We start from the raw sequence: 14,771 nt of genomic DNA, 5'->3' as shown, positions 1-14,771 counted from the left end.
AAAAATCTCCCTGAGGTTGTCATTCAGTCAAATGGCAGACATTTTTTTTTTCTTCCTCTGTTTGACACACATGAACAAAGTTCTATCTACTTCAGAAAAAAAATAGTTTGCTGTTTTGCTATTACTTATAGGACAGATATATTTTTCGAATGGCCTTTTCAGGCCAGCATTTGATTTCCTACTCACCTCATTGAGATTTCAATGCCCTTTGTGCTGTCCTTTAAGACTGTGGGAGGCCTAGCTATGAACCAACCCTTCCTCTTTCAGACATATATGTTTCCCTTTCCACAGAATCACTTCATTATTTTTATCCCTCTCATTCTTATTCCAACAAAACAGGACAAGAAATATGCTGCTTGCGGATATGGTAACATGTCACATATTTGACCCCATCTGACAACCACACAATAGTCCTTGGTATAGTTTTGACAGGGAACAGCAAGAAACTGATGTCTCCTATTTTTATGTAAAGTTGTAGAGGTAGCATACTAAAAGACAGAAAGAAAAGTTACGTCATAATTTCTAACACCTTTGCTCCTACCATAATATGTCTTTAATTGGTAAATTTATAGTAAATGTGTAAGAGCCAAAAAAAAATATTCCTAACATTTGAAATCCTTTTCTATGACTGTGAACTCCTGGGGAAAGTATGATTTAGATTATGAAATGGAAATCATCTTTCTTACTGAATTCAATCAATTACATCCACAGGAAAGGAAATAAGTGTTTTAAAACACAAGATAGAAATAGTATCTTGGAAATAGTATCTTGGCATTAGTATCTTGGAAAAGTAGTAAGAAACCAATATAAGCGAGGTTAATTGGGATCAGTTCAAGGTCATATAAGTTAAGAAAAAAATGGAATTGTACTGGTATAAAATGGGAAATAACTAAGTGCATGATCCAATAATGGAGATGAGGGATTTTAGCAAGGTGACAAAAAAATATCCATCCAGTGAATGAGCCTGGATTGTGGAAAAAAGAGTTGTGAAAGAAATCTCACGAATCGGATAGGACCACCATCAGACTAGCATAATATAAAGCCATTGTGTCATAAATTAGTGAGATGATTTAATGCCATCGTAAAGTCTCTTCTGACTTTATGATTTTACAGGGCCAAAAGTTTATTAATTGGATTTGAAAATAAAAATAAGATACAGTGGCCTATAAATGAAATCATTTCTTCATTCTGCTCTAAGTAATATATTTACATTGACAGTCACTGAAGCAAAGAAATGAAATTTCATTTTGAGGGACTATTCAGTTAATGGCAATTACAGTGAAGCTAAAAACGTTCACCCTATTCACACTTGAAATGCATTCAATATAATACTTTGCTTGTCCTTCCAAAATAGCCAAAAGGGAAAGTAAGATCTTCCCCCAATTCAACTGGGAGCTGATAGCACATTCCTTTAGTTCACTGCAGCTGCCAAGAGCTCAGTTCCAGGACTAGGCGGGTATAACTGACTCTTTGCCTTTGACTTTGTGGGTTTCCAGCCTTGAGCCCAACTCTTCCAAGACTCTTCCCAAAGCATGAGGACCAGGCCAGAGAACATGAGTGATGAATTATCTCAACAGGTGGAAAGCAATCCAAGATCACGGTTCCTAACACTGTGTTAAGACATAAACTGAACCCACAGGCTCATGCTATTAGTTGCATCCCATGAGCCCTACCCCAATCACATTAAAACAGCATTTTAAAAGAATACAGAGCACATTTTTCCCAGAAAACCTGTTTCTCAAAATAGGTTTAAGGTGGTTTGCCTTACAAAACAAAAACGAAAATAATTTTACAATATCAATAAGAAGAGCTGGTATCAGAGACAATAAAATTAAGCCAAGATAATGAAGATCATGAAAAATGCCTTCCTTGAATTTCTTTTATGACATCTATTCACCCTCACCGATTTGTTCTCTAGAAAATGATTCCTTAGGCTTAATGTTCAACCTGCTCAATCTAAAGTACTTAATAGCCCACTTAGGGGCTTCCCAGGGACAAACAGGACATGAGCAAGTAACACTGTATAAAATAATCTGCTCATTTGTCATGCGAATTCTCAGTAACACGACCAGTAAGGACAACCTTGAATGTACAAAAATAATCTCAGGATACAAAGGACAGCCCACTTTTCCTGTGATGGTGACCAAAGTGGTGATGATCCAGGGTGCGCGCATGTGTGTGCGTGTTCTCGCGTGCACATAGGGACAGTGCGGTGAGGAGTGGGAAGAGAGAAGGTTAAAGCTAACTGCATATGACAGAGCTTCAGATTTACCCTTTTTTAGCAACACTCATTAAAGTCATCTCCCACAGGCTGACACCCTAAATATGTGTTCAGTCAAAAGCAGAATCTGATCACAGGGTTTCTCCAAACTCGTAACAGGACAAAAATCACAATTCAATGCACCTTGGGATAATTCTGCTGTGAGGATGGAAACATCCTGGGACTGGATGTAATGGTCAACTGACCTGCCAGAGCACTCTTATCCCTTTGGGTCAATCTGTACATTTAGATTCAACCCACTGACAGTCTGAAAGATCTTCCAGATCCTTCCTGTCTACCTTATCCCCTGGTTCTCAACTCCACCAAGTCTTTTCTGTCATCTACTGCCTGGGGTGTCATTCTTAAAATTTATGAGACTAATTGATATTACTTGAATTGAGAGAATATAGCTTGCTAATTTGTCATACACATGTGTTGATAAACTTATTCTATTTATTGCTTTCTAGCACATCCTGCAAGCTATTTATGGGCAGTACATTAATTATTTTAGGACACCAAGTCATTGGTAGATTTGGCTCCCATTAAAAACTATTTAGACATAGACTTTTATTTTGTTTTTCAATTGCAGTGGGGATTTGTCCTGTGCTAATGCAGTTATAATCTTTTATTAGCCTCCTTGGAAATTAAGGGTATAATAGGTCAGAAGTAAAAATACAGTGTGTGTCAACGGAGCAGTTTTTTTCTTTTTAAGCAAGACAACTGTGAAGTTTACAGGAGATATGATTCTCAAAATTATGTAATTATCAACAGGTTCTCTAAAAAACACAGTTAAACATCCACAGAATAACTTACAAAGAAAACTTTCAAAACTAGGAAAAATACTTTCGATCACTCAGCTCTAAGTACTGCAGTCGTATACACCTAGCTGGGGTTTACATTGTGACCCTTGATGCTATGTTTAATCAGTTATCCTAAACGTAATGCAATGGGTTTAGTGCAACAAAATTAACAATGCCAAAAATGGATACCAGTTCACTGTTCTTTAATGACTTTTTGGTTTTCAGTGAAGTTTAATATAGTAAAAAGAAAATTAAAATAAAACTTTAAACTTCCAAGATTATTTTGAGGAAAAAGCTTGAATACCAAAAAAATTTCTTAAATTAAAGAAGGGAGAATATATAACTTAAGAAAACTGATTTTAAAAACTACACAGGGAATTCCCTGGTGGTCCAGTGGTAAGGACTCCACGCTTTCACTGCCATGGCCCCAGGTTCAATCCCTGGTTGGGGAACTAAGATCCCACAAGCCTCATGGCATGGCCAAAAAAAAATTTATTAAAAAAAATTAAAAAATAAAAACTACACAAATATAGATATCTACAGGGAAAAATGCCATTTTTAAAAAATGTTTTTTAATGACATCATAATCATTGGTGGAGGGTAGACAGGCAGATATAAATCAAAAGATAATCTCCCTTACCCAAATGCCACATATACACAAATCTTAGCTACTGTGCAGTAAGTCTGCTAAGCAATATCCCCAGATAAATGACAGTAAGTCCCTAGGTCTATAGCAGAAACTTTTATACTTAAGTAGTACACACGGTACCAAGCTGATCAAACACAATAGGAAGAAGATTACAGTAACTCAAGACAATATAATCTATATATTAAAACAAATAGTCTCAATTACTTAAAAACATCTGAATTTCATGCTCAGAATTTTCCAGGCTAGCAGTAGAAGAATGAAGGGCTGACTAGCTATTTCAAAGAAGAAAGGTTACAATGATATATTTCTAAATCATGTAATTAGTTTTAGCCTACAGTGAAGTGATTTTGCCTGAATTACCGATAAAATAATTTTATTTTCTCTTGAACTTAGCTACTAGAAAACAATATTAAGAAATAATACTTTGTGTGTAGCACGAATGGTTTTACATCTGTGCCAACACAGGCACATAAAGGGTGACAGGGATACAGACTTATGCTAGCAAAGTTCCTATCTAGGTCTTTGAAGTCTCTGTTTATAATTGCACTGCTTTTTTAAATTAATCATTTTCCAGACTCATGTAAAATGTTCAAAACACACTTTATAATCTTACACTAACTCTTATGTCTACGTCCTTCTTACAGTTAATCAATATTTTATACCTAAATAAAAATAAAATCTTCTCTACCCCATAAATGCTTCCACAAAAAAAAAAATAAAACTACTTCAGGTTAAGAAAGGTCATGGTTTACAAAGTCAAAGCAATGAAATGTGAAGTGTTATCAGTGGTTCTCAGACTTTAGCATGCATCCTAATCATCACCTGAGGTGAAAAACACAGAATGTGGATCCCACACTCTGAATTTCTGATTTAGAAATCCTGGGAGGGGTCAGAGAATTTGCATTCCTAACAAGTTCCCAGGTGATGCTAATGCTGAAGGTTAGGGATTCCCACCTTGAGAATCTAACTTCTGTGATTTGTAAGACATATTTGAAAAGCAATATATAAATATATTTTTTCACCCACCTGATAGCTATGACATTTATAACGACTAGAGATGCTGACTAATTTTCAAACAAAGCCAATTCTACTCCTAGCTAAGTGACTAATAACCACATCAATAGTAAAAGAAAAAAAAAAAGACCACCACCTTCACAACCATCAGCTCAGTAGCAGAAATGCCTTCCCCCTTATTGTTAAGCAGCATGGCCCAGGACTGTTTTGATGCAATTGTTCTCTACTTGTCTCCACTCCTACATCTTACACTTTTCCACCACCCAGCATGAGACTTGCCAGGACAAACAATCTGAATGACAAACAGTGACAGAAAAATGGAACCCTTTCTAATCAAGACAGTTCCAGAACATCCCCTACCCGCCCCCCCCCCCCGATTTTTCTCACTTCTCATTATCTCCTACACACACACACAAACACACACATTTAAAAAACAAAACAAAACCAAAAACTTTTTATTTGGGCTAATCTAAACCAATGGGAGAGAAATAAAGACTTGGACAAGCAGAGTTCAGACTCACACTAGGGAACAGCTCGCTGAGAAGGTTCCATCTTACCTGCAGCATTCCTCCATCCCTAGAATCCCAGCCACTCTCAGCTTCAGGACACCAGAGTCCAGCAGAAGTCAAAACAGCACTAAATGAATTCCTGCTCCGCTCAAGGCCTCACCTCCTGCCATCAGCCAAGCGGTTTAAGCCAAGAGGTTCAAGACCTCAGCATCTCTCCTACACACACCAGCAGCAGCGGTACCAGCACCACCACCACCACCAAGAAAGCTCTCTTTCATTCGGGAAAGAGGGAGTGAGGAGAGAGGGGAAATTAAGATGCTTAGAGGTGGGAGAAAGTGAAGATCTCTTGCCCAGAGCCAAGGAGGGAAGTAGGAAGACAGGCAAGGGGAGCGGCCGATGAAGCGAAGCAGAGGCCAGAGCTCGCCGCTCCTGACCCTCTCCCCACCAGCCCCCAGCACCGCTCAGCCCTGGACAAGACACCGCGGAGAGAGTAAAGGCGGACCTCCCGCCTCGGTTCCCAAACACCTGACCACTGCGCACTCCACGTTCCCAGACAGTTTGAGGGCTCAAGGTCCCCCTGCATCCGCGCCCACTCCCAAGTCACTTCTAGGGTCTGCGCTTCCACAAACACTCACGCCCTTTGCCCGGGGCAGCCGGTGCCTAGCACTGCAGCGCTGGGGTCCCAACCCCGAGGGAGACCAAGGGCGAGCTGCCAAATTTCCAGCACACACTTTCTCTGGATGTCGGCCCCAGCCTGGGAGCTGTGGGTGAGTCTCGGCCTGCTGTCCCCTCAAGGGCTCTTCTCCTAACCTTCCCACCATACCTCGAGAACACAAAAGTTATTTTTTCCTTTGTAGCACCGCCTGCTTATCCCAGGAGAAGACTCACATTTGAGCCAGAGAGAGTGTGTGTGTGTGTGTGTATCTTTCAGTCCCGAAAACCAAGGGTGCCAACTGCTGACAGGCGAAGGAACCTGGATTGGCTCTTGAGGACTTAAAAACATCCGAATTAACTAGCTCATCCTTCTCTCCGTCCTAACCCTCCCAGACCTGCGTTTTCCGGAGAACTGAGATTATGTTCCTGTTGCAGTGAGCTAGTGTCCTGCCCCGGAGCCGAGACGCGCAGACTTGGCCGTCCGTTCATTCATGCATTTGCTCATCCATTCACATAAACATGTCCCTTAATTGTGTCTGGCACCGAGAATCTTGCCTGCTATTTTCCCCTCCCCAAGTCAGTGCTCATGGCAACGGTTGGTGCAGAACGCAACTCGACTGTCAACCCACTTCCTGAGCCGGAAAATCAAGTCAAGTAGGCATTCAACTCTCCCCACGCCCCCCCCCCCCAAGAAAAAGGAAAAGGAAAAGAGAAGGCTGAGGAACGGGGCGGAGAAGAATGGGGAGCTCACTGGGGTCACATTCGAAGCTTCCCTTGGGAGGAAACCGCGGCACCGACACCAAGGCATGCAAGGAGCCAAATCATTATTAAATCAAAGACAGCTAGAGCTCGGGTCCCCAGGGGGGATAAATCAAGTGCAAAGCCACTTATTCGCACGAGTGCTGGGCTGCCGGCTCGACCCAACTCCGAGCCCGAGCCGAGGCGCTGGGAAAGCGGTTCGCAGCCCGATTCGCAGCGCGCTCGCCGCCTCCTTATCGCTCCCAATAACGTGAAGTGGAAATCAAAAGCCACGCCGGGAGGGGCCCCGGAACGGCGCGAGTCGTGCATTTTCGCTCACCAGCCCATCTTCCCTAAGAATCACAAGGTCACAATAGCGTCGCGATTCCACTCACCGTACACTCCTTGGCCGGAGATCCCCTCCAGGAGGACTGTCAGCAGCCACACGAGACCGTACACTAAATCCATCTTCACGTGAACATGAACATATCCAGCCCAGGGGGGACGCAGCGGGACCTTCTGGAGGCCGGCGGCCAGCCGGGCGCGCTCCGCTCGCTCTCCAGCCGAGCCGAGGTGCCCGGGAACCGCTCGCGGAAGAGGAAAGCGCAGTCCGTCCGTCTTTCCCCGGCGGCGGCCGTGAGCGGAGCGCAGGAGCCCCTCACACCCCACACTCATGCACACATACACACACACACACTCCCACAACACAATACCCTGACACAGACTCACACGCACGCCTCACTCACACTGGGCGCCTGGGAAAATCGCAGACGCCGGGGAGGAGCAGGGGGCGTGATGGGAAGCGGGGCTGGGAGGCGAAGTGTTCTTCAGGGGAGCGGGCTGGAGTCTCCGCAGCGGCGGCGGCGGCGGCGGCGGCGGCGCGCTGGGCCGGCGGCGGGTGCTGGCGAGGGGCCGGGTGTGCCGAGCGGTGCGAGCCTGACGCGGGCAGCCAGGGAGCAGGAAGTGGCCTCTGACTCGGGGCACCGAGCAGGGGCTTCCTCGCTTGGGTTCGCCTTTACAAAGTAACTCGCGAAGGTCCCCGGAGGAGCGTCAAGCGGCGGCAGCGGCCCGCCCGCCCGCAGTCCGGAGCCCCCAGCCCTGCTGTCTTGCCTTCCCCCATTCCATCAGTTGCCATTGCAACGCCAATCCTGTTACACGATACAGGCTCGCATCGCCGAGCGGGGAGAGGAGGAAGAGGAGGAGGAGGAAGAGGAGGAGTGGGGCTAGGGGCACGGGGGTGGGGAGGAAGGGAAGGGAGGAGGGGGAAGAAGGAGGAGAGGGACCGACAGGGCGCAGAGTGTGAGTCTGGAGCTTTCTCGGGCACCAGCCTCAGCCGCCGCCGCCGCCGCCGCCGCGGCCACCTCCACCGTTCTCCAAAATAGCCTTTAGCGCCACGCCAGCGAAGAGGGGGCTCGGGCCGGCCGCACCAATTCCGGGAGCCAAAAGCAGAGTCCAGGCACCGTCCCTTGCAAGAGACGGAGAATGCCAAGCAGAGAGCGGATCGCACACACGTCTACGCGTGCCCACCGGCACCGCGCGCGTCCTCTTCGCTTCCGCGCTGCCCCCGCCAGGTGGAGGGGTGGGGGCGGCCGGGACAGGCGGGAGTTTAGAGGAGGGCGCCGCAGAAGGGGTTCCCCGCCTGGGCTAACGTAGTGCTGGCATCCGGAGATGAACGCGGGAGCGGCCGCCTGAGAAGGACACCGGCTGCGTGGCCGCCGTTCGGGCCCCAGCTGCGGCGGAGGTGCCCGGGCCGGGCGGCGAAGCGCCGAGGGCTCGACGCCGGCCGGAATCCCTGGGTGTGCGCGGGGGTGCGCGCCGCGGAGGCGGAAAGGAGGAGGAGGGCGAAGCGGCGAGTGGGTCTGCGGGGCTGCCGAGCTGCCGGGCTGTCGGAGAGGAAGGCTGTGTGTGGTCACGTTGTGCGCTACGTGCTGAGAGCGCGAGCTTCTAGCCGCAGCCGGGCGACGTCAAAGCCGGGTGCGCGGCTCAGTCGCCTGCCTCCGCGCCTCCTCCTCACTCTGCCTTCCTGTGTCAGCCGTGGAGCTCATCAGTATGGACAGTGCAGAGAGGCTCCGCGAGGCCGACGGCATCCGGCCTCCAGCCTTCCCCGCGAGCCCCCCGTCCCCCCACCTCCCGGAGCTGCGCGTCCTCGGACACCGGTTATCGTTTCCGACGCCGCTGTTGGCGTTTGCACGCGGAAGGGCCAGCTACCACCTTAGACCCCGGGTAATTACAGGACACACCATCCCCTCCACTCCGCCCAAGGTCTCCCGGGATCCGTTCCACTTGACTAGAGGGCAGAACCGGCCACAGCACTTGGAAACAGCATCGTTTCTTCCCCATTTCTGTCCTTTTAAATGGAAATACGGTCGTCACAGCAGTGAAGGCTCTAGGGGGAAAACACTAAGAGTTCAGAGCTTAGCATATTTAATACGCAATGTCTCCTACTAAAGTTAACCGCTTTGAAAATCTTTTCTCTTTTGTGACAGAGGCTCTCGAGGAGCTTAAGAAATTCATAGTTACAAAAGGATTAGAAAATGCAAAGCATCTATAATTTACATTGGAACTAGTGTAGAAATAGTCCACCGAAGATTTATAGGGGAAAACCGGTAATATAAGTAGTGGTTTCTGATTTGTCTCTGTAGCCACAAAAATTAGTGCTTCCTGCACGCAATCCACTTTGTCGAATATGTTCTTCACTCTTCAAACAACATATGGATAGGGAAGTGATTAAAATAGCTAAAAACGTGCATTTATACATGTGTTTAAAAAAAGTAATTGCTATGGAAAATTTGGAGCATAGTATTCATTTATCTGCTCCCATAATAGACTGGTATAACACACTGCAGGTCCCTTTCCCTCTGCTATGGCTAGGAGGGGCAGGAGGGGGTGTGTTACCTCCGAGCACTAGGAAATGAATAGTCCCCATTGTTTCCACCAAGGTCCTTTTCCTCACTTAAGTGAATTATGCATATTATTTTTACAGGGTGTGATCTACTGCTTACGCTCTGGGTTTGCAAGGTAAGAGGACCAATGTTGAGAAGGTCCCAAAGGCTGCCTCAGCGTTGAGGACCACTTCTTTATGAAATGCCACTTTCACATAGTAGATGGAATTAAGTATCACAGTAGAAGCAAAACTCAATGTGTGGCATTTTTGAAGGAGAATGAGTGAAGTTCACTCACTGGTCAGCTGTGAGGGGAATTGTCTTATGTTTCAGGAAATCTGTCTTTTAAAAGTAGATAATTCCTGCATACAGCAGCACAGCAGCTTCAAGGAGCAGTAAAGTGCAACTCCTCTCTCAGATGGCAGCTCAGAATATGTCTTGTCCATGAGGCACTTCCAGATTTTGGCCACTCATGTTCTGAGATAGTACTTCACCTGTATATTTGTACTGTCCTTTTTTTGACTTTTATTTATGGAACCATAGGCTCTTTGAGTGATTTCAGGACTCTACACTGAAACATTTTATTATCCTAAAAAGTCAGTGTATCACTTTAACAAAGTAACCCAGACTAAGTCAGTATCTCTAAGAGGGATTACTGTTCTTAACCTGCCACATTAGGACTTAAGCTTCAGAAGATCAGGGCCTTTCTTTTCCATGTAATGCACACCTCTGCCTAGGTAAGGACCAAACACCCATGGAGCCCTCAGCATTCCTGAATGAAATATTTGGAGCTTGTAGAGAACCCAGTCATTTTACAATTTACTTCAGTTGAGGAAACCACCAGGTGTATCTACTCTGGGCCAGGTCCTGTCCTGGATATTGAACATTCAAAGATATACAGGACAGAATCCCTTCCTTTAAGAAAGACACAATCTAGTGGACAGGGTTTGTTGGTCAACACATGCACCACTACTTCTATTGACACTGTAAGTGCTATATAAGGAAAGTCCCATGGTGGCAGATTTTACATGGAACCATTAATTAGGTTATATGACAGTAAGAATAAAAATTGCACTGGATCTCATATGTTTTTTCCTTCCAATGAAAATGATAGATTACTTCTACAAACAATTGGCCAATTCAATCAACCAAGGTTTTTTGTTTTGTTTGTTTGTTTTCTTAAAAGTCAACATTTTTTAGGCTGCCCTGACCAAATAGGCATGATGTATCCAGCCACACCTTAGCACTAACTATTGAAGGCCTCCAGGTGGTGAGCCTGAGCTGAGTCCTAAGGGCAGGCAGGGAGGTGGTTTATCAGAGAGAAAGGGAGATGCTCCAGAAGGCAGGTCCAAAGGCTGTAATGAAATCAGGACCAGGATAATCTGTGTGGCCCAATTAGTGCACTTTCCTATGGGGGAAGGGTAAGTAACTTTAAGGATTGCCAGCTTCTTGGATTTTGCAGAGGGAATATGGAAATTGTACAGAACTCAAAGGAATCCTCCATTGCATTACTGCCAGGGCCCACTCAAGAGTACTACTCTGTCTCTAACAGAAACATCAATGGACACTTTATCATTTGTGATGACAAGGCCAGGAAAATTTAGGGGCTCTCCTCTGACAGCCTTAATTATCTTAATAACCCCTTAGAGTTTTATTGACTGTAGTTTCATTTTAAATTTCTATCTCTGTCCTGCAGTATAAGCAGGATGTTCCAACCTAGGTAGCATGAGAGAGGCAATGTCATGGAGGGAGTCACAGCTTGGCACAAAATCCACCCAAGGTAGTGGGACAGAAGTGAGAAAAACTAGTAACTCTGGAGATACAGCGGAGTAGGCAAAATCAGACTATCAGTGGCAAATGCATCCTTTCTTTCAGAGCTAGCCTCCTCCCCCAAAGCAAATACCAGGTCTTCTGTACTATTTACTACGGCTACTCCCTTATGGCCCTTTAAATCACACTGACTCCCATACATACTCTTCCCTTTCTAGTTTATACAACCAAACAAGAATGTAAAGATCATCAGTGGTTTATAGTAATCTCTGGGGAATTGTGCACCCTGACCTGTTGTTCCATACTTCCTTGTGCTTGCTCTGTTCTTCATGGTCACAGGTTCCTGGCTCATATCACAGCTTACTAGGAATATAACCCACTCTGAATCATACCGCAGTTGGCTACATGTCTGTATCCCTGGCCTACTCCTTTAATCTTGAGACTAAATATACTTCTGATATTTCAAAATCAGTTAAGGCAAGCTCATTGTTCTATGGCCCAGACATGTACCTGAGACCACGAACCATCACCCCCTCGACCTCTGACCAGATCTCTTTAAAGCTAACCTAGATTACAGTAAAGTTTGACTAACCTAAATTGGAACCACTTCTGTAGGGCACAGAATCTTCTATTCTGGTAAATTTTCTCTAACCAAATGCCTGTTCGCCTGGTTTTATTTCCTCCTACTTAGTAATAGCTTCCAGCATGCAAGCTTGGAAGTCTAAGCAGCATCACATAGAATTGGCTGTTTCAGATGACAGATATGATTTCCTATCAGAGACACAGAGCATAGCATTGGAGGTTCCAGGTGCTGGTGATTTCCAGGAGGTAGGGTGGGAGCAATTGTTTATAAGAAGCAGAACCCAGACACTGGTGTTAAATATGAGACAAGGATTTCATTTTGGGAAACAGTGTTGTCCCTTGACAGGGCTTTGGTGAGAACAAAAAGGACAATGAGAATGGTAACTGCTAATATTAGAAATAAGGAAGCACATCAAATCCCCTTTGTAAGGACTGAGAGAAGTCAAGGAGAGATGTATAGCTTGAGGAAGCAACAAAGTACCCAAAGAATAATCCCTGGAAATAGCAAATACAGGGTCCAAATAAAAAAGGAGGTGCCCAGGAGAGGCTGACTATATGGATACTGTTTTGAGAGGATGCCAAGGTAATTTGTTACCAGATGATGGGGCTAAGGTCTCAGATATATCGTGGCTGCCAATGAAGAGTATCTGACAAACAGAGGAAAGTAGAGGCAGAAAATATGAGCCAAGGGCCTTGATATTCTTGATACTCTATTAACAGCTAAAAATAGCAAATTTCTGAGAGTTTTTACTCATTTGGTAAAGAGCATTCCCTCTCATAGACCCTCCTTTCAAGACAGACATGCTAGTTTCTAGTTCCAGACTTCTGGGATTTTGTGACCCATTCATGTTTTCTATACAGTTTGTATGTTGAACCCATAATTATTTTTAAAAGTCTACCCTCATATACCCTCATATCACCTCTTGGTGATTTTAGTAGCCCTGCCCTAGATTTATTCTTATTCTGACATGTCTCCTTTCCACTATTATTAAAATTCTGATACTATTTTGGGAACAAACCTAATGCTGATTTGTTCCAGAGCAGATGTTCAGTGCAGGGCTGTGTAACGTTGTAGGTAAATGTCTGAGCTTTAACATCAGATTGCCCTGAGCTTGAATTTCTGACGTCATTGTGACCTTGACATTTCCTGTATCCTATAAAATGAAAAGAGAGCAAGAGGTTACTAAGAGTTTTGTATAAAGTAATACATGAATGTTACATAGCTCAGCACTTGACTTAAGCAATACATTGTTATTGTTATTACTGTTAATATTTTTCTTAATATTTGTTAGTTGTTGGAGAGCATTAATATATGGGCCTAATAACTGGAATGAACTCCATCTGAGGTTAGCTGACAGCTTGGAACCTTTAGTTTTATAAGGATGATGAAGTGTTTTTCTCTAAAAGCATTACTTCACTTGCTTTTATTCAAAGTTCATCTGTCCCATTTCTGTCCAGTCACATTGAACTCTGAAGTCCTTCCACAGTTTATCTGTAACAATTTGGCATTTCAGTACTTAGGTATAGCTGGAAAGTTGAAAATTTGAGAGTACAATTCTCCTTCAAGATTATTTTTGAAACTGCTGCGTCCCTGGATGTATCCTTGGAAAACTCAACAGCTTAAATATTAATGCAGAGAAGTTTCTCCTTATCACTATGCTTGGTTTACTATCTTTCAAAAACAGATTAGTGTGAAGCAATGCTTACACATCTAGGTCACCAGTAGACCAGATTAAAGATCAACATCAGCATTGGATTAGAAAATTTGTGGTGGAAATATAAGGAAACCCACTGTTTCTGACAAAGAAGTGATTTGATTAAGCCACAGATAAGATATCAAGGACTACGAGAGAGTTGAACAAAAATTTCCCCCAAGATTCTATGTTTGGAGCAATTTACAGATATGCATGTAATAGGAAATAAAGGAAAGGAAATCTGAGTCACAATCAGGTGGTGGATTCAAAATGTGTCATCACAACACTAAAATATATACAATACAATACAATATGACATAATATAATATAGTACAATATCAACATTTAACATTCTCTGTAATTAAACTCAATCTGCAAACAAGCTAATCATATCAGCTAGCTATTGGAAAAATTCAAGGAAGCAGAGTCTCTTCTCAGTTTAAAATTTTGTCTCCCATGTAATTACTTCGTTCTCTAGGGTTTCTCTCATTTGCTCTTCTCCTTGTCCTTATCTGACTAGTGGTTGTTTCAGATTTTGTCCCGATAATAGGGAGAGGTGTCTTCTTCCATCCAGCTTTGCTGTCCTCCACTTGATTATTGGGTGTCTGCCACTTACCCTGCTTCACCCAGTGCTCCCATCTTCCCTGTTGGCTTTGAATCATAAGGACTCAGCTCCCACCTCATTCCGAGCTCAGGCTTCTCCCAGACCTCTAGCCATGGAAGCACCTTCCCATGCTCCTCTGGAGCCACCGGGAGAGTCTGGTTCTCCTACACATGACTCACATTAGGAAACCAAATGGCACTATTCTTCATTCTCCCCTTACCTGAATATACCATCTTGACATTTCTACTCATTTGTAGAAATTCTGATTTTCATCCTATGAGGCATTTTCATCCAAGAGTTAAGGCAAGATTCAAAAAACAAGCTTTCTATACCATGGAATTCTTAAAGTATAAGAAGGTCACTAATCCCTGTGCAACCACAAGAGGACAGAGAAGTCCTCAGGGACATGCATATCCCTATTCTCCAACTCTACCTCTCTTTTTCCTTCCTCTCTCTCAGTCTCTCTCTGGGGTCCTCCACTCTCCTCCACTACAAGCTTCACACCAGGGCAGAGGGTTACTCACCTTCCTCCTAAAGGGAGAAATGGATTTCATTTCAACCTGGCATTCTCCCTACTCTCTGGTTTGTAGAAAAACTGCTGTGGTCTGAATCCTC

At 44.4% G+C, this 14,771-nt stretch overlaps 1 protein-coding gene and 1 long non-coding RNA gene across 5 annotated transcripts in view; one reads left to right on the top strand and one right to left on the bottom strand.

Moving 5' to 3' along the window:
* Positions 1–8,513, bottom strand: part of MDGA2 (MAM domain containing glycosylphosphatidylinositol anchor 2) — an 830,366-nt gene extending 821,853 nt beyond the window's left edge. For 2 of the 4 annotated variants that reach the window (XR_014242273.1, XM_082383804.1), the window contains exon 1: positions 7,020–8,513. Coding sequence is in view for 3 of the 4 variants with exons in the window: in XM_082383804.1 (XP_082239930.1) it covers positions 7,020–7,299 (280 nt within the window). In the remaining variant the exon portion in view is untranslated. The remainder of the gene's footprint in view (positions 1–7,019) is intronic. The other 2 variants (XM_082383805.1, XM_082383803.1) reach the window with 2 other exon arrangements.
* A 139-nt stretch (positions 8,514–8,652) lies between these two features.
* Positions 8,653–14,771, top strand: part of LOC309624978 — a 51,662-nt gene continuing 45,543 nt past the window's right edge. Inside the window, exons 1-2 of the long non-coding RNA XR_014242274.1 lie at positions 8,653–8,847; positions 9,608–9,642. This is a non-coding gene — a long non-coding RNA (uncharacterized lncRNA). The remainder of the gene's footprint in view (positions 8,848–9,607; positions 9,643–14,771) is intronic.

This window comes from Balaenoptera borealis (assembly GCF_965194805.1).
Source record: "Balaenoptera borealis genome assembly, chromosome: 3".
Classification (NCBI taxonomy): domain Eukaryota; kingdom Metazoa; phylum Chordata; class Mammalia; order Artiodactyla; family Balaenopteridae; genus Balaenoptera; species Balaenoptera borealis.
This window is presented reverse-complemented; position numbering and strand designations above follow the sequence as displayed.